Source organism: Capra hircus, chromosome 3 (assembly GCF_001704415.2).
Source record: "Capra hircus breed San Clemente chromosome 3, ASM170441v1, whole genome shotgun sequence".
NCBI classification, from domain to species: Eukaryota; Metazoa; Chordata; class Mammalia; order Artiodactyla; family Bovidae; genus Capra; species Capra hircus.
The window spans coordinates 71,900,921-71,920,839 of NC_030810.1; the positions used below are offsets into that span (position 1 = coordinate 71,900,921).

General features: G+C 41.8%; 1 protein-coding gene across 1 annotated transcript in view; it reads right to left on the minus strand.

Moving 5' to 3' along the window:
- CNN3 (calponin 3) overlaps positions 574-19,919 on the minus strand; it is a 30,182-nt gene continuing 10,836 nt past the window's right edge. Inside the window, exons 2-7 of the mRNA XM_018045793.1 lie at positions 6,969-7,090; positions 6,694-6,760; positions 5,766-5,903; positions 5,289-5,405; positions 3,216-3,362; positions 574-1,681 (exon numbers count right to left, since the gene is read on the minus strand). Coding sequence (XP_017901282.1) covers positions 1,340-1,681; positions 3,216-3,362; positions 5,289-5,405; positions 5,766-5,903; positions 6,694-6,760; positions 6,969-7,090 — 933 coding nt within the window. The 3' untranslated portion in view covers positions 574-1,339. The remainder of the gene's footprint in view (positions 1,682-3,215; positions 3,363-5,288; positions 5,406-5,765; positions 5,904-6,693; positions 6,761-6,968; positions 7,091-19,919) is intronic.

Here is a 19,919-nt window from a genome sequence, read left to right on the forward strand (position 1 = left end):
CAATGCATGAAAGTGAAAAGTGAAAGTGAAGTCGCTCAGTCGTGTCCGACTCAGGGACCCCATGGACTGCAGCCTACCAGGCTCCTCCATCCATGGGATTTTCTAGGCAAGAGTACTGGAGTGGGGTGCCATAGGTTTTGCTAAACTTACTATAAATCCTCATCTGTTATTAAACAGCGTGTCCTATTCCTAATCCAGATGTTTCTTAGTATCATTCACCCTAGAATATAACATAAAATCACCCCACCCCATCCCCAGTGTTTCCCAAGATGATTTTAAGATTATTCCAAATTGGATTTAGAATGAGGTAGAGGCAGCTGAAGCACAATGGAATAAGCAAAGGGTCAAATGATAGTTTGGATCCTGCCTGGCATTTCCTGTGTGCAATGGGCAGGTCCCTTCCTTTTTTTAAGCTTTGTCTAGAGCATTCAGTCCCAGTAATGGTGTGTAGATTCAGTAAAGAAATGTTAAAGTATCTTGTAACAATACCTGGGAAAGAATACTTGAAAAAAAAAAGTCTGACTCTACTCATCTGAAATTAGCTAGAAAAATAATCAGCCTGTGGCTCGTATGAATGTTCAAAAAAAATATTTATTTATAAAAAATACAATGGGATAGGTTTATGCTGAGAAATGCAGCAATAAATACAGTGGAGGAAAACAGAGCAATTCTACATCGATACATTGGCACAAACAGGAAGAGCAAAGGCACCCCCAGACTTTGATGTCTGCAGGCCGGTTTTGTACATGCTCCTTTTGAAACACCACTCGGAAAAGATCTCGTCGGCTTAGGTAAAAAATAAGTACACATATAATCACAAATGCACACTGATCAGGACTTTATTTAAAAATTAGCAAACAATACTGTAGAAACATTGATATGTAAATTTCTAAAACGCTGCATCTTAAATTTAGTTGGCAAAGACCACATTTAGCTATAAGCATGTTTAGTCTTCCATGTAGAAACAAGATACTAAACTGTAAAAAAAAAAAAATAGCTTCCTATTGTTTGAAAATACCAGTTTAAGTAGAGGACTGTAAAAATGCATAGATTTTAATGAAAGAATTGACTGTACAAGAGTACTCCCCTTTCACAGTATTCCTTTTTACTTCATATGTGAGTTACTGGTTATGCTGTAGGATTTAACTGTCACAGCACTAAAAGGCAACTATTTAGGGAAGAGGCAGAAAAAGGAAAAAGGAATGTATGTAAGGCAATAGTTCCTTTAGGTACAATAAGCATAATAGTGTTTTAGGAAGACAAGATAAAAATTACTCAAGGCTAGCTTGGTTCTCACCAAATAAGAACAATGGGCTAAACACTGAGCCCCTCTGTGAACCTAGTAATCAATGCCTTGATCACCATACTGGTAATCTCTGGGGTAGTCATCTTGGTACTCGCCATGATACTCATCTGGGTATTCTGCCTGATAATCACTATCACTGATTTCTGACCCATTGGTTCCTGTTCCTTGGCTTCCGTTGTGAATGACAGGCTCTGTGGGAGCAGCACAGTATTTGGGATCATACACTTGCCGCCCAAGCCCATACACACTCATTCCTTTCTGGGAAGCGACTTTGTTGGTACCCATCTGTAGGGAAATCGTCGAGTTGTCCACGGGTTGTAATGTTAGCTTCTGATCGTAGATGTCTCTTCGGGTACCCGGTGCTAACATTCCCGCCTAGGATTAAAGCATAGCAAAGTCAAAACAGCAGCTAAAATCTTTTCCTGTGAATAGTCTCTAAATTATGAAATGCACATTGAACGTGAACACTAATAACTTTCATTTGGTTCAGGGGTAAAGCTAGCTTACCAAAATATCTCGATGCTGAATCTCTCTTACAAAGTAATATTCATTGGCTTTCAAGCCAGGTCAGTCCTTCCCTTCAAGTCCTTGCTCTGCTATAACACTGCTCTGTGGCCTCAGACAAGTTAATTTACTTTCAGTTTTAGGGTTTTCACGTACAAGATGGAGACAATACCACCTACTTTGTGCCCAGGGAGAAGACTGGGCACGAAGAATAGAAAAACCCGGCATAATGCTGGCATACCTGAAAGTTATACCTGAATGCCTACTATGACCATACATGCTATCCAGGTTACCAATTTCAAAAGTCTGTAATACACTGAACAAAAATCACACTGGAATAGGAAACGGCAACCCACTCCAGTATTCTTGCCTGGAGAATTCCATGGATAGAAGAGCGGGCTACAGTCCATGGGGTCGCAAAGAGTCAAGACACAACTGAGCACACACGTACACAATGTGTAATATAAAATTCTTACTGCTGTGTAAAGCAAATATCTTTCTCAAAATATTATAACTTAAAAAAAAATATTTCACTCTGAGCAGTCCTTAAGGACTTGAGGCTCTGAGGCGCCAAAGAGCCAGCCATCTCAGAACATCTACTCCCCGCCTTTTCACAGGCTGGTAACTCACCTCATCTCTTCATTTATGCCAAGCAAATGCTTCAGATTTAATCGGTAAAAAATACCTGAGTGGCAGCTCTGAGACAGAGCCCATGTACAGGACAAGCTCCATAAAGGGCAACAACAGCACGCCTCATGGGGTCATGACGAAACGCTTCCCCCAAACCTTATCCCCACTCCTGCTGGACATGAGACGTGTCCTGCTCTGATGTAAGTCGCAGGTACACCTCCTTGCGAGGCACTGGTGACCTGTTTTTCACAGGAAATACTTCCATCGTGCATAGTGTTGGAATACTATTAATAGCATTCTCCTTGCGCTGATTTCCATCCACTTGTTCACACATTTACCAGGTTGCTAGCTAGTTGTAAAATAGTTGTTGTAGATAGTAAAATAGCTAGTTGTAGATAATTTTACCTACCAAGTTTGTTGAGGGCTCCTTTAAAACTAAGAAGCATTAGAAATAAATAAAAGTCAGAGCAATTCACTTGGATTTGGAGCAATAACACTGTAAAAAAAAAAAGTGTCTTTTTCTTCTGGTTTGGTAGAAATGCCAGCTATTCTTACTGCCGTTAACAGCCGTGGGCCACACGGTACTTATGTGGCTACAGAAAAGACCCTTTGATCCTTTTGCTTTCTCAGCAAATCTTATTCCTCAAGGAGTATACTCTATATATATCGCACAAAAATAACCACTTTGAACTCGGTTAGTAAGAATAAGGTTAAGTGTGAATTTAAATGGCCCTTTTGTACTCTCTGAAACAAGTATAATCAAGGTATCACTTACCTGGCTGGCTCCTTTGTTGGTGCCCATTTGCAGGCTAATTGTGGTCTGATCAAAAGGTTTGTCAGTTTGCATTTTGGGATCATAAAGGTGCCTCCTCGTCCCATAGGCTGTCATACCTGCTTGGCTGGCGCATTTGTTGGTTCCCATCTTTTAAGTTAAAAATAAAATCACTAATTATCAGAAGTCAACAATCTATCTGACACAACCAAACGTTCTGTTCTGCTAAAAAAGATTTCTTAGAAGGGACGCCATCAACAAGTCCCCTCCAGAGCTGAGGTTGCCATTAACTAAATACAAAACCTTTATGCTTTTACAAATAAAATTTTAAGGTGCTCATTTGCAAAAGAAAAATTTCAAAGACTTCATTGGATATAAAACCTCACAACATAATCAGATAAAAATGTGCACATAGAAAGAGGACAGACACACATAAAATTACGACAATGGCAGAATTGTGAATAATTTCCTATGCTACTCTTTCCCCCAACTCTGTAGCACAGGCAACCAAATTAAGGAGTACCTGCTTCAGCCACTTAAAGGGACAGAGCAATCTCTGGCTCAACAACATGCTTTTCTACTCCAGATGTGTTTTGTATAAACTGTGATAGTAAATGCCAGGTGTCTTGTCTGGCAGCTTAGCAAGGGCTTAAGTGTCATTAAAATCAACATTTTTAGGGGAAAAAAGCTATATTTTATATCTCTAATTCACATATCATTAGACAGAGAGAGGCAGAATGAAGAGTTTAAATTCAACCATGTTCAGAGAAAATTTTAACTTTTCTTCTCCACTGTGAGTAACATGGCTTCAGGGCTAACCAGCATACCCTGTTCTAGTTGGGGACACATTTCTACTGTTGGGCTTTTGTCCTTAAAAACAATGATCTATTAAAGGAAAGCTGTATTATTACAAGTCAAACCTGTTTATTGGAGAAGATAAAAAATATAAGCAAAAAGGAAAGGGGGGAAAATCACCATAGTTCTAACCTTTAGACATTCTCTTGTGTATCTTGTTTCTGTGTATATATCCAGATACATATATGTATAAATACACATGCACACACACACAAATATGCACATGCATTTTAAAAATAAAACTAGGATCAAGCTGACAGTATTTTATAATCCTGATTTGTTTTCCTTAATCTTTGAACTCTTATCATCTTTTCATTACTATTTCCATTTATGGAGTTATCATTTTGTTTTTGAGTAATCAGTTATCATAATTTAAGTAACTGATTACTGGAAATTCATATTTCCAGTTTGGAAATTCATATTTGTAATCTCTCGCCATCAGTACAATTTTGTACTGTGTAAAAAACAAATTCATCTGTCAGTTATACTCCAATAAAGCTGAAATTAATGACCAGATCCACCTCATTTGACTCAATCAACAGAGAGGCATTGTGTCCAAAAGGATCAGATAGAAAAGCCCTCAGCATACTAGGCATTTAGCAGTGGTGTTTTTGTGACATTCTCTAAGAGAACAACATAAAGGAAAAAAATACCTGAATGAAGAACTCCCCAGGACTGACAAACCATGCTTTAGGGTAAATAAATGACTGGCTTTGAGGTTTTGTAAAATTGCTTCATTTGGTCAATAACATTTAGGAATTTATAAAATATGTTTTCTTGGAAACTAGGACAATGTAATTAGGACTAAAAAAAAACATTTCCTGGAGAAACAATTACCAAGTCAGAGGACATGTCTGAGGTTTCTTCTAAAACCATCATCGTCTAATCAGCTTTAAATGGAGAAAAATTGTATAAGCCGCAAAATGTATATATCTATTCCTTACTTATAAGAGACAATTTGGATGGTGAAAAATAATAAACAATACCACATCACTGTTGTTTAGTCACTAAGTCAGCTCCTACTCTTTTGCAACACCATGGACTGTAGCCCTCCAGGCTCCTCTGTCCATGGGATTCTCCAGGCAAGAATACTGGAGTGGGTTGCCATTTCCTTCTCCAGGGGATCATCTTGATCCAGGGACTGAACCCAAATCTCCTGCATTGGAGGCGGATTCTTTACCACTGAAGCCACCAGGGAAGTCCCAATACCACATTACTCACCTGCAAACCAATTACACTCTGGCCGGCTTTTAATTTTCCTTCATCAAAACGTCTTGTTTGTTTTTCTGCATACTTAACTCCAATGTCAATGGTTGTATGGAATCCTTTTGTTTTGGCCTACACAGAAATATGCACACTAACTGAAAAGGAACACTTACACAGAGATTCTGCCAACAGAGATTTACAGAAGAACAACAGAGACACTATATGGTCCATAGATAAAGGTTAAGTTCGGTAAGACCCAAGCTTGTGGTGAAAAAAATATCTATGGCCACTCAAACTACACTAGAGACCTCTGAAACATGAGTACTCTAATTAAGCTATCCAGTATTAGGCAGCTGATGTCAGCAGCCTTTCTCCAAAGCTAATAATTACCAGAGAGACAGGCCTAGCCTGAATTCCCATGAGGGCAAAGACGCAATTAATCACCAATGTAGTAGGGATTTCTTTAAACAGCCATTAAAGACATATACGTACCAGACCTGCAAGGGCCACCAACGTAGTCTGAACCTGGGTCATGTTTCCATTCTCAAAAAGATCATTTGCTTCAAATATGTCATGTGGCTTCATGCCATAAGCCTGAATAGCTTTAATAAAGTTGCCGATATTCTCCAACTATTAAAAAAAAAAGCATATAACTTTTGGAGCTAAACACTGACATTCATATTATCTAGGAATTTTAAGTCTTTATGACTAAATACAAGATGCAAGGCAGAAAGCTACTTGGCAAGGATTCATGACCAGATACACAGTAAGTGTAGCTCTCTTAGAAAAAGGGAAAGAGTATTTCATAGTAGATTACATAATGGTCTTTTTAAGCAGTCAGGGTTTTTCTTTAAAGTCAAGACCTTCCTTACATGTTTTAAAGAATTCAGTGTCTGAACTATCCAAGACTGGAATTTTCTTTCTCAAATGGTACAAAATTACGTTAATGCACAATTTATTGTGTTTAAATGTTTAAAAATATGTGGTTACTAAATGTTTATTCTCTTATATCTCAAAACATGCTCAAGACAAAAGATTCAATTTTACTTAGTCATACACATTCATAACGAAGACTAGGGTTAATACCATGTTCTACAGTCCACCCTTGGTTATGTTAAATTCCTTGATTTTTCCCTTATCCATCCTGTGGTCTAGGTCGTATTTCTCTGTGTAAGCTGTGTCAACTCCTGAGAGTATACAGACTAAATACAGAATAAGAAACCTTCTAAGCTAAACATCTAAGAGTCACAGAACTAATTCTAAGTAATTATGGAAACATTTGAAAAGTAGCACTATAAGAGAACCAAATGTAGTCATGTGCACAGATTTCTGCTAAACTGTCTATTTAAAAACTATAACCAAGTTCTTGCTGCATGGAGAGTAACCAGCTAGAATCAGGGGTTGCTGACTTGGCTGTTACCTGAGGCCAGTTTAACGAGGACTCATTGACCTTCTTCACTGAGCCTGGCTGGAGCTTGTTTATGAGTCTGAAAGGAAAAGCATTAAGTGACAGCGTATTTATTGGAATAACAAACAAAGGAGTGGAATGTAAAGTTGGTCCTTTTAACATCAGTAAAGGAAAGCATTAAAAACATTTGCAGAAGATCAAGGTTTTGAGACCCTGGACTGGGCAAGAGGCATGACAGAGGTCACGGGGAGGACTGGAAGAGCAGCCACGTCAGGACCAAGGCTTACTCGCAGAGGATAATGCCGTCTTTCAAGCCCAGCTGGAAGTTGGCGCCAATGCTCATGCCTGTCACCTCTTCTATCCAGTTGCGGAGATCTTCTTCTGCCTGATGGTCATACTTGGAAGCAATCTGAAATGCAAGTTAACGAACTTTAGAAGTTTCACACTAAAGCACCCAGAGCTGCTGGCTTCTTCTTAATTATTCATTCAGACCATAGCTATGACCTGAAGTAAATTACCTTCACTGGAGCTCACTGACAAACCTAACCATTTGGGCTTCAGTAACTAATAAAACTTTTGTGATTAAGGAGGTGTCATACAAAACGATGAACAACACATGGAGGGAAGCTGGGACTGAGAGGGAGAAAATACGAATCAAGCTAAAACAGATTCCCATTCACGACACACAGGAAGTGACAGGCTAATAGTGTATTTCAATATGGCATTGGCAATATTAAACATCGAAGACTAAGTCATCAGCTACCACATGAAGTGAGAGAGAGTACGAGGGGCAGGATTCTGATACGTGCAACTATTTTACACAATACTGCAACTGGCCAATACCTACCAGTCTAATAGTTTTGTTGCCTAGAAAGTTTGGATGTTTCTGTGTCTATCTGGCAAAATACACCACACCCTACGCATATACACACACCTTGCTCACAATAATTACTATACTTACAGTAGAATATTGAAATTCTGCTTATGCATGGTCTATAGCCTATTAGACTCCACACAGGAAGAAAAAGCATTTAATTCACTTTTGGACTCTTAGTAGCCAGCACTGCCTCCAACACCCAACCATTTAATAAGTAAAAGAAAAGTTAACTCTTTACTTACAGAATTCAACAATAAATGCAACATTACCAACACAGATATCTGCTTTACTATCATACATGCTAAAAATACCTGCTAAGAACAGGTTTTAAAAGATCCCTTCATAATAAAACCATAAACCTCAATTACAAAAAATAATAATAAAATGTAAATATTGTTAAAGAGCACATGCTCAAGTTCTTAAGCTGTTCCTTATTCCAGGGTCAGTCCTTAAACAGGCTGGTCAAACAGAGTTATTAAGGAGAACACAGCTGGGAAGAAGGAAAGATTATGTCATTTTTCTGCTCATTAGCACAGGTGAAACCACAGACAATGCCCAGGGAGATGGCCATCACAGTAAGCTTGGGAGTGAGCTGCAGCATTGATGGAGATGGAAAGAACTGGTAGAAATGTTTGCTTCTATAACATATGACTGAAAGAAATGAGATGGCATGATGACATTTTTGTCATGGAGAGGCCCTTCAAGTTCCAGTCTATCCCAGACACAGAGGAAACCTTTCCCCTCTCCCCCACCACACTGGGGCTTCTGCTCCAGTAATTACTGTGTCCTTTAAGAAGACAGGGGCTTCCCAGGTGGTGCTAGTGTCAATGAAGGAGACATAAGAGACGCAGCTCTATCCCTGGGTCAGGAAGATCCCCTGGAGAAGGGCAAGGCAACCCATGCCAGCATCCTTGACTGGAGAATCCCATGGACAGAGGAGCCTGATGGGCTACAGTCCATAGGGTTGCAAAAGAGTTAGACATGACTGAAGCTACTTAGCATGCACACATGTTGAGACAGCAGTCCTTATCATCTGCATTGCTCCCCAAATTAGAGAAAAAGCTCAACAGCCTTTGACAAAATAGTAACTTATTTAAGCTGTAGATTTACTTGACCAGCCATCGAAAATGGAAATTCAATGAGTTTATATTTTCATGTTAAGGTAAGTAACACTGTGCAGTGTTTCCTGGATTAAGGTTTGGCTTGGAGATTAGTTTATATGAGATAGTTCAGGCACAATACTGTGTTAACTTCCTGCACGAGGACCCCCAATCCCCCCAAATCACACATCTATCTATTCTGACTTCCTGCCAGTCTGAGTTACATGGGTATCTAGATGTGTGAACAGGGAGGAGGAGGTAGTGATGCTCAAAGGTTCTGCCACGGGAACACACAGCCTCTGGTGTGAAGGAGCGAGCCATCTCCTACTATATATACCTCAGACAAATATTCCTGGATAACACATCTCCTGCAACACACCAAAAATACCTATTTAAGCATGGCACCTTTAGAAAATGGAATAAGTAACAAATTGGAAAAAATTTAAGACTTGGCTCTATTTTCAGACTGAAATCCTGTTCTAGGTGGCTAGAAAACAAGTTCTCTCTATATAAATTTGGCAGTAAGGGGAAAATGGACGGAAAAGGACAAGCAAAGAAGAAAACTAGAAAGTAGTGGGATTCTCTAGGCAAGAATACTGGAGTGGATTGCCATTTCCTTCTCCACCTTAAGCACAGCTATGACAAACAATATATAAGAGTGAGTTGAATTTTTTTCAAAAGCAAAGCACTCTCAACTGGGAGAAGCATTTCAATGAATGAAAGAAACACAATATCCTAGGCTAGGAGGAGCTCTACCTTGGCTGAAGCCTGGCTCTACCCATTTTGCTAGGGACCACTGGTTAATTCATCTCACTTCCGAATCATTTCCTGTCTACACAGCAGAAAGGCTGAATAAGTGAACCAGGTCTGCTCCCATTCTAAGCTTTCTGTTAAATAATTTGGTTAATCAGCAAAAATTGTAAAGAAATTCTTTCTCTTATGTGAAAATGAATAGATACACGTACTGATATAACTGAATCACTTTGCCATACAAGTGAAACTAACAATATTGTTAACTATATGTACTCCAAAATAAAATTTAAAAAGAAATTCTTTCTCTTCGTATTTTCAATTGTAGAGATGGAAGTTATGTTGGAGGGGGGGTTTTGTTTTTCTTGCAGGGTGGTGGTGGTAATTCTTAACCGAATCCGACCAATTATTATTCAACCAAAAAAAACGTAAAAGCATATTTACATTTCCTGTGTTCAAAATGTTTCTGACAGGTTCAGTGCCATGTCCCAAACCACAGAGTGGTTACCGATGTAACATGAAATATCCCAGAAGGAACACCAGAGAGACATTTTTATCTCCTCTGTTCACTGTTCTTATCAAGAGAGTGATGAGAGAAAAATCAAGGCCTGGACTTAGAGGGACCTGGGTTCAAACCCTTACTAGTTACAGGTGGGGCTCTAGACAACTTGCTGACTATCTCTGAGACAGAGATTTAATGTAATAATAGCACATGCAAAGAAAAAAATCCTAAGCTCATATATGCAAAGCTCAGCACCCCAAGTGACAAACTAAAAATGAAAACTAGGTATGCTTCCATATCATGTAATGATTGGTTTTCACTTAAGAGTTTTCCTTTAAGTGAAGGAGAGGCAAGGATTTTTCTGCCCAAATACTGCTAATAAGTGTCAGCTTAATAGAGTTCAAGACTTAGGAATGTGTACTTTTTTAAAGTTTAAAAAATGTATTAAATCATCTAGGGAGAAAAATCTATTTCAATTTGTCTCAGCTTCTAGCCTGCAGTTCTGTTCCATTGGATGCAGAAATCAAAAATTTCCGTTAAAAGTATACTAGAATACACCTCAAACTACTGTAATTAACTACACAGGTTATTTTCAAACTGTTGTGCACATCTTTTAAAATCAAGGGACTGAGAGCAATTAAAAATAAAAAGTAGGCTTTGGCCAATAAAATTTACTTACTATTTTTATCTAAAAATCTTTCACTTCTAAACATCAGGCAGTAAGCAAATGCTGACATTATTTTCCTTGCACCAAAAAAGTTACCTTTAAAAATTATTTAATCTTATCTCATTAATACCTTATGGAAACTTCACTTTAGTCTGTTTTAAAATCACTCCTTTAAGTTGTTTGTAAACATTCACTTCTGTACTAGTCTTTAAGATTTATTTTATTTGACCTTCCTAAGCAACTTTCGGAATTTCTGCCTGGTCCTTTCAAGTCCTCGGCAGTCCCTGGTTCCTCATATGGCCCTGCCTCCTTCCCTAAAGCCCAGGAGTTCTCTATGGCGGGGCTTACAAACTCTTCTTACACCAAGACACTCTTGCAAATGACTTTCCTAAAGCTGCAGAGAACACCTGTTGGAGGCTTCTCTCAAAAGCTCACCAAACACCCCCACCTTGCCAAATACAGTCAAAAAGCAGAAATGAAGACTGGGAGAAAGCCTCCCGGGCATCTGATGGCGTAGACCATCCTCCTGTTACAGTGCTTCTGAGCCAGGGCCCAGGCCCACAGCGGCTCCAGCCCCTGCTCCTTCCCACACTCTCCACAGAGCAGCCCAGAGCTCCAGTGTGCAGTCACCCTACAGCTCAAAGGCAGCGCAGCCCTCCAGTGGTGTGAGCTTTCTTCTGGATTTCTAAAATAACTTGTTTTAAAAAATTAAGTATGTAGAGCAGTGCATTCTGTTACATATTACAATCATTTATGACCCTCCCCCAACAAACTGTTCTTTTGTATTAAATTTGGGGGAGGTTAGGAGGCAATTAGGAAAAACATCTAAAAAGACTCTTTGGGAAAAAGATGAGGAAAACAAATCATTGGCTCAGCAGGTAAAGAATCCGCCTGCAGTGCAAGAGACACAGGATACTCAGGTTCGATCCCTGGGTCGGGAAGATCCCCCGGAGAAGGAAATGCACACACACACATAGACACAGACCCACACAGACCCACACACAGACCCACACAGACACACAGACACACACACTTTAAAGTACAGGTCTCTCTTCACTCCTCCCCCAAATCCCACATCCTTCCCACCTCCCCAGGGGTAGACGCCTGTCCTGTCTGCAAGTCTTCTTCCAGATCGCATTTATCTTACAATAAACTGTGTGCAAAACAGCACTAGAAAAAGATCCCCTTCAAAAACACAGGCCCTGAGGGCCTACACTTCCCAAGAGTAAAGGGCGACATGAGATCAGATAAATGCCTGCTCCTGCAGGCTGTTAGGAATTGCCCAGCCCTTCCTGGCACTGAAGTCTGAGAAGTTTCCCTCAGAATCCCTACAAGGGGACACTGAGTAACAAGGGAAACCAAGCCTCAAAAGCATCTCAACAACTGACCTGAAAGTGCTGTTCCCACACTGTACTATGGAGCGTCCAGCCAAGGGGTGATTTAGTAGAAAGATGGAGCGGTGCCTGGCATGAGGAAGAGTGAGGATTATATACGTACGAGAAGTGTCTGAGGGCCCACTCACACCCAGGATATCCTAGAATCTACTAAAGAATAAGGGCGTGTCTTTCCCATATATTCCTTCTCACAATACAATTTTTTTTGTACAGGAGTTTTTCTGTAGAGTTTCTTCTTTCTTTTTAAATTGGAGTATAATTGCTTTACAATGTTGTGTTAGTTTCTGCTGTACAATGAAATGAATCAGCGATATGTATACATATATCCCCTCCCTCTTGGGGCTTCCCTTGTGGAGCAGACGGTATAAAGAATCTGCCCACAATGCGGGAGAGCTAGGTTCAATCCCTGGGTCAGGAAGATCCCCTGGAGAAGGGAATGGCAACCCACTCCAGTATTCTTGCCTGGAGAATTCCATGGACAGAGGAGCCTGGCGGGCTATAGACCACGGGGGCGCTAAGAGACTAGACTAACTGACCAACACTTTCCTTCCTCTTGAGCCTCACTCCCACCACCTCCACATCCTACCCCCCTCCAGGTCATCACGGAGCACTGAGCTGAGCTCCCAGTGCTACACAGCTGCTTCCCACTAGCTATGTATTTCACACATGGTAGTGTAAATATATCAATGCTAATCTCCCAAATCACAACCCCCTCGTTCGTGCCCACACGTCAGCTTCTCTATGTCTGCATCTCTATTATACTTTCCCTGTTGTTAAAACCTGAAGCAGACAGACAGGTTTCTATCTCGGGTAGGTACAACAGCGTCCCCCAAATTTCAGCTGTGCCTGAACTCTCACTAGACTGTTTCAAGCCACTGGGACAATTCAGCATTACCCCAAACTCTCTATGTAAAATCACATTCAATGTGAGCTTCCTTCTTTAAAGTGATCCAAGTGTGTCAGATTCTTCCTTCAATTTCCTTCTGTATTCCTTTTTCCTTTCACTCAAATGGTGACTGTGTAATAGGCATGATTCAAAGGCAAAGACTCTGCCCTAAAAGCTTAAGTTCTAGTGGAAAGAGACAAATACTAAACAAGGTGTATTGAGACATTCACCAAAAAAAGAATTATTGTTACTCAGTCGCTAAGTCGTGTCTGACTCACTGCGACCCCATGGAAAATAAAGAAGGTTATTTAAAAAGAATAGAGTACTTAAACTAAAGGGAAAATAGAAGGACGGGGACCACCAGCCTCAAAACAAGAAACAAATAGTCAATTTCCAACTGAAATATCAAGATGCCGCTTCCTTTCCTTTGCTTTTTCGCTTGTCCCAATTGATACCTCATGCAACACAATGAACAGGCTTTAACAGGGTATACCTACCTTAAACCCCTCTGCCAACAGATCTCCCAAGCATGTAAAACACCTTGGTAAATTTTTAAGTATTTACATTGGGGATACAACAGACCAAAGATCACATGCTTTGAAGTCCAACTTTCAAAACTGTGTTTCCAATTCCAGAGTGACCTAAGTAACTTAACTCTGGCGACCTCATTTCTTACAAGTAGTCTTCTTCCTTCCAAGATCACTGTGAGGAGGAAGCCCATCTCAGTGCTTCACACACACACACACACACACACACACACCCACACACACCCCTCCGAATTAACACTAGCCATTTATACCAGCTTGAAACTGTGCAACTCAGATGGCAACTCAAATTGATCTTTTAACTGAGATCACATCTGGTCTCAGGAGTTAATGAAGCTCAGGTTCTTGATGTCCCATCACAGAAAGAATTCAGCGAGAGACAAAATGATAGATAAGAAGTGATTTAGAAACTCACTCAACAGAGTGTGCGCTATCTCAGAAGGCAAAGAGTGGCCCCAGAATATGGGGTTGTCAGTTTTTACAGAGGTGGGTAATTTCATAGGGTGGGCTTCCCAGGCCGCTCAGTGGTAAAGAATCCGCCTGCCCACACGGGAGATGCAGGTTTGATCCCTGGGTCTGGAAGATCGCCTGGAGAAGGAAATGGCATAACCCTCTAGTATTCTTGCCTGGGAAATCCCATGGACAGAAGAGCCAGGTGGGTTACAGGCCATGGGGACACAAAAGAGTCAGATACAGCTCTGTAACCAAACAACAATTACATAGGGCAATGAGTGGATGTGAGAGTGGACTATGAAGAAGGCTGAGCGCCGAAGAATTGATGCTTTTGAATTGTGGTGTTGGAGAAGACTCTTGAGATCCCTTGAACTGCAAGGAGATCCAACCAGTCCATTCTAAAGGAGATCAGTCCTGGGTGTTCTTTGGAAGGACTGATGCTAAAGCTGAAACTCCAATACTTTGGCCACCTCATGTGAAGAGTTGACTCACTGGAAAAGACTCTGATGCTGGGAGGGATTGGGGGCAGGAGGAGAAGGGGACGACAGAGGATGAGATGGCTGGATGGCATCACCAACTCGATGGACATGAGTTTGGGTGAACTTCGGGAGTTGGTGATAGACAGGGAGGCCTGCTGCTAAGTCGCTTCAGTCGTGGCCTACTCTGTGCGACCCCATAGACGGCAGCCCACCAGGCTCCCCCGTCCCTGGGATTCTCCAGGCAAGAACACTGGAGTGGGTTGCCATTTCCTTCTCCAATGCATGAAAGTGAAAAGGGAAAGTGAAGTTGCTCAGTCGTGTCCAACTCTTAGCGACCTCATGGACCACAGCCTACCAGGCTCCTCAACCCATGGGATTTTTGGCGTGCTGCATTTCATGGGGTCACAAAGAGTCAGACACGAATGAGCAACTGAACTGAACTCAATGAATGGGAGGAGTGGTCTAGCTATTTTGGGGAAGGGGTGGGGATTTCCAGGAATTGGGCTAGTGCCACGTTTTGACCTTTATTGCAGGATTGCAGGGCTTTAAGTCATGGCACCTGTGGGTGTATCATCTAGCTTGCTGATGTGTTATAGTGAACATACACTAAGGCTCAAGAACTAGTAGAAGTCAACTCCCTTTGGTTATGGAGTGTCCTCAGGCTGCCCCCTTCCCTCTGGTTTCAAGCTTGAGCACAGACCTGTATGAACCAAATCCCACACTAACCTGCTCTCTTTACCATCCACAATTCAAAAAGAACATGCCACTGCAGTCAGGCTCATCCCACACACTGCCCATAGCTCCTGTCCATTCCCATCACCACACATCTCACTCTCCTTCCTGCCTGTCTGCATTCCAAATTCGCATTCTTCTCAGATTACTGCTGGTGAAAGGGATAAAGTATTTTTTTAAGTGGGTTTGTCAGAAAAGAAGCAGACTCAGAAACACATAGAACAAAACTAGTAGTTAATACCTGGGGGGGAGCAATTTATGAATTTAGGGATGGGGCAGTGGGAGGTACAAACTGTTGGTTGTACAGTAGGTTCAAAGATGTATTGTAAAACATGGGGAATATAGCCAAGATTCTGTAACAATTATAAACGGAACATAACCTTTAAAAGTTATATAAGTTTCTAAAAAATTTCTCGAATAAATAATAAAAAGTATAAAATTGAAGGAAAAAAAAGAAGTAGGTACTATCCTCAACTTTAAACACTGGATTAAAATTGGCTCCTGTGGGAATGATAAATACCAAGTGCAAGACAACAGCTTCTCCAGGGAAGAGAGAAGCATGGGATCGGGGGCTCAACTGTAACTTTAACATACTTTTTTTAAATGGGGAAAAAAAAGTTTTTTTTAACTTAAAAAATTGAAGGCATGTTTATATCTTATGGGGAGTAGGGGGTAGGAATTCTAGAGAAAATCACTTTACATTGATATCAAGGTAGACTGCAGCTTCCTCAAGTTCACTATAGAATCTGAGACACATCCTATGGCCTGAACTTACTAAATATTTACAGGAAATGACTATATATTCCCCAGCTATGGAAATCCACATCTGCCTGGGGTAAACCAGAGTAACATCTAAGGGCATTTTAAATGTCGGCGCATCTCTGAGAGGTACAGCTGAATCTTCAGATCAAGGTAGCAACGTATGGCACCAGCACGAAACTTCCCCTCCAAATATGTATAGTCAAACAAATACAAAAACACTATGACTCAACATATGGATACTGTGAAATTAACAAGAAATTAGAGATTTTAAAATAACTTAAGAGGAGCTGCTCCAGGGCCCAAAGCAAGCAGTATGACTAACAAATGGCAGGAAAACGCAGAAACAACAGGATGCCAACTTTGTCTTCTCTGTCTAGCAGATGACCATCAGACTACAGAGTTTAGAGTACAGATAGTTAAAAAGCAGATTTAGAAAGTTAAAACTTACACAAGGAGGAAGTAATCACAGAGGCTGGATTCCCAGAAAAATCCAGACTCAAAAATAATGATGAGTAAAGATGTGCATACTGAATAGCTTCCTGTGTAAGCAATCTGGGCAAACAGTAGTTAATAGGAACCTAGCGAGGAGCCCACTCCTCCCCACTCTGGCCCAAACACAAGGGCCTCTCCCTTACAGGCTGAAGAGTCTGGCTGTCGTGCTTGAGTGGACTCCACGAAAGGTGTGTTGGCACTTAGTGGGCAGGACAGTCACCACCAGGAGCCAGTGTAGACACGCAAGGCACGTCTAAGAACACCTGCCTATGTCTTCTTGACGGCAGAACAGGCTTCACTCACCTTCCCACCCTTACGGCCCATGCCTGCCCATAGTGGATACTCAGCAAATTGTTTCTTTATTCACCAAGAGTATTACCAGACTAGGGAAACGCCACAGATTTAAAAATCTCTCGTTACCGAAAGGCATCTGCATGTGAATGTCTGGCTCTTAGGGGCATCACATCTCCTTGATCTACCCATCTAGTCATCTTAGATGGATCACCAGGGACACATCTGTTCTACTTTCTGATGAAAGTCCCTTATGTCTATGGCACTCCTGAAGCCCAGCTTTGTAACTCTAGAAGTAGGGCCAGGTCAGAAGCAACAAGCGCGCCCACTGTGCTGACCTACGTCAAGGCGGGAGGGGCTCCCAGGGATGGGCACCCAGAGGCTAAGAGTGAGGTCTCTGCTCTTCTGTTTTGGTAGTTAATGATTTGAAACTGTTAGACACACTTATTAACCTTACAAAACATAAATCGGGAATAGTTAAAAAGAAACAAAATTCTTTTGAATTCTGAAAGCTCCTAGCTTAATAAACAAATTCTTCAAGATATATGTAAAATCCTGCCCCAAAGTTCTAGAGCTAACTAGTAATGCTTACTCAGTGATCCTAAGAAAAGTGAATGCTATCTTGGTCTGCAGAGGTCTACAATTATTCATAAAATACACACTATTGCTCATCTTATTTGTTTGATGAAAGCAGCCTCATGAGGTAAATCAAGGAAAGGATTATTTAAATGAAACAAATATGAGAAGAGTATGTGAACTATAAAGCCTTAGGCAATTATCATCACCCCTACTTTAGAGACTGAAAAAAATCAACCTGCCAAAGCACGGATTGGAATCTTCCTTCAAACCACCTCATCAGATGATGACATTGATCAAAACAGAATGAGTTAGTGCTTTGTAGTCGAACAAAAGAGTTAGTTAATAATCCCACTGTGCCCTGGTAGTCAGTTCTGTGTGCCACACTCTAAAAGAAGACATTGACAAACTGGGATCAGTTTCCAGAAGGAGCAAACTGGGTGGGGAAAAGATTAGGAAAACCATATACAGCCTATCATGAGAGACTGGTCAGCTGGAAACGGCTACGTTTGACCTAGAAGGGTCTCTGGGGGCCCACGAAACAGACTAGTACCGTCTAACTATGTAGAGGGACGTCATGTAGAAGAGGGAGTGATTTACTCTGAATGCCACACAGACGGTGGACCCTGGATAAATCGCAGAAATCCTAGGAAGCCAACTAGAGGCACATGGGCGGGAGACGACGTGCACCAAGGCAGCACAGGCAAGGACACAACTTAGGACTAAACAAGATCTTCAGGCACTTGTGTCCTCATAGAGCTCTGTGTGTGTGCATGCACACGAACTCGGACACTCAGTTGTGTCCGACTCTGCAACCCCATGGGCTGTAGCCCACCAGGTGCCTCTGTCTATGGAATTTTCCAGGCGAGAATACTGGATCAGGTTGCCATTGCCTACTCCAGGGGATCTCACGGACCCAGAGATTGAACCTACATCTCCTGCATTGGCAGGCAGATTCTCTACCACTGTGCTACCCAAGAAGCCTCTCAAATAATCTGAGTCAGGCATGTGAACAGCACTGAAGATTAATCCTTTCTTTTTCTGTAATTACAAGGAGTATCATGGCAGTAGTTTTTCTGTAGCTTGAGAATGTCTATTCATTGGCAAGTTTGCTTCATAGGATAAGTCTTGGAGTCCATTATGACCTGAGGAAGAAGGCATGAAATCCACCCTCACATCCCAAGTGTCACCTGTAAACTCGTCTCTCCCCAGCTTGGAAGCCCCCTGACCATGCTCACCCAAGTGTTCCCAGCTGCCTACCCAGGCACAGAGTCAGAACACACACACTGCCCCCTACTCTGAGCTTCTGATGGACAACACTGGAAAGCAAGCCAAGGAGAAACAGACCTCACCATCTCATTAGCTCTCAGGGGAGCTCCTCTTGGGGGTCCCTTTCTGCTTACTATGATGGAGTCCACCCATTGGAAAGATGGCTTTATACAATCAGCAAAGAACAGGATTGACACATCTTATTTTACATGTAGCATAGATGCTGGCTAGAGATAGTTCATGAGAGTCTTAAGATGTATTGTCTGTTCAAGCTATCACTGCCTTTTTTCTTCCCCCAAGAAAACTAGAGGGAAGGAATTTTCCATGAGGGCACCCTTGCATCTCAGCAGTAAAAACTAACTTCACATTGTGCCTGATTGTAATGCAATCTGAGAGCACAGAAAGGGAGGGAAAAAGTGAGTTTCTCTGGAAGCACGGAAGCCTCCATCAGATGGCTGCACCCAACACCAAGGTATCCCAGATGCTGTGTCGTGAAGGCTTGCTGGTCACCCAGGCACAAATAACAAAATCAACCCAACTTCACATCCTTTCCAATCAAGGGCCAAGGAAGGGAATGAAGGGACAGCAGTGCCCAGGCTGCAAAGGGGGCTCCAGGAGGACTAAGCAGAGAAGCGGCTGAATCAACAGTGTTTTCCACGCGTAGGCCTTGGCCTGGACCCTCTTCTCCTGCTCCTGCTGCGTATGCCATCAGATATCAGGGGCTCTGTGAGAAGGGCAACACAGCACTTGCAACAGAAAAAGGGATGTCTCATCCACCTCAGTTCTGTTTCTCTGGTCCTCGTCCTTTTTATCGGGTTGGCCGAAAAGTTCATTTGGCTTTTTGTAACATGGGAAAATCTGAAAGAACTTTTTAGCCAACCCAATACCTTCCCAGTTTTTCATGGCAAAGCTTCTTCTCTGTGCTGCTTTGCTCCCACCTGCCATGTGTATTGAGCCCCGGCCTTTATCCCCTCCATCAATGGACAAGCGCAATGAAACAAGCCCATCTTCAGTTGAACCTGCTGCCAGCCTCAAACACGGCCTTGTTTCTCTTCTATATCACGACAGTCCTCTCCACTTCCTCTCTTAGTATTTATTCCTAAACCCCACTCCACTCCCATCAGAAGTTTGCTCTACTGAAAATGATCTCTTCAAAGGTCACCAGTGATCTCTCCGTGGCCAAGTCCAGTGGCCTGTTTCCTTTTCTGGGCCTCTCTGCAGCACTCCTGGGGCCCCCTCCCACCTCTCTTCCTTCTGACTTTTTGTTAAAAGATCTGGAGCTTCCCCCTCTGGTCTGCCTTCTCCTCCTCCCCTGAGAGATGCCAATTTGCCCTGAGTTCTGACCTCAAATTAAAATGGTTAGGAGCATGCGCCCCGGAAACTGAATGCTCTATTTAGAATCTCATCTCCGCCATGCCCCTTTCCTCACCTGTAAATCAGAGATCATTAATAACAACTCACAT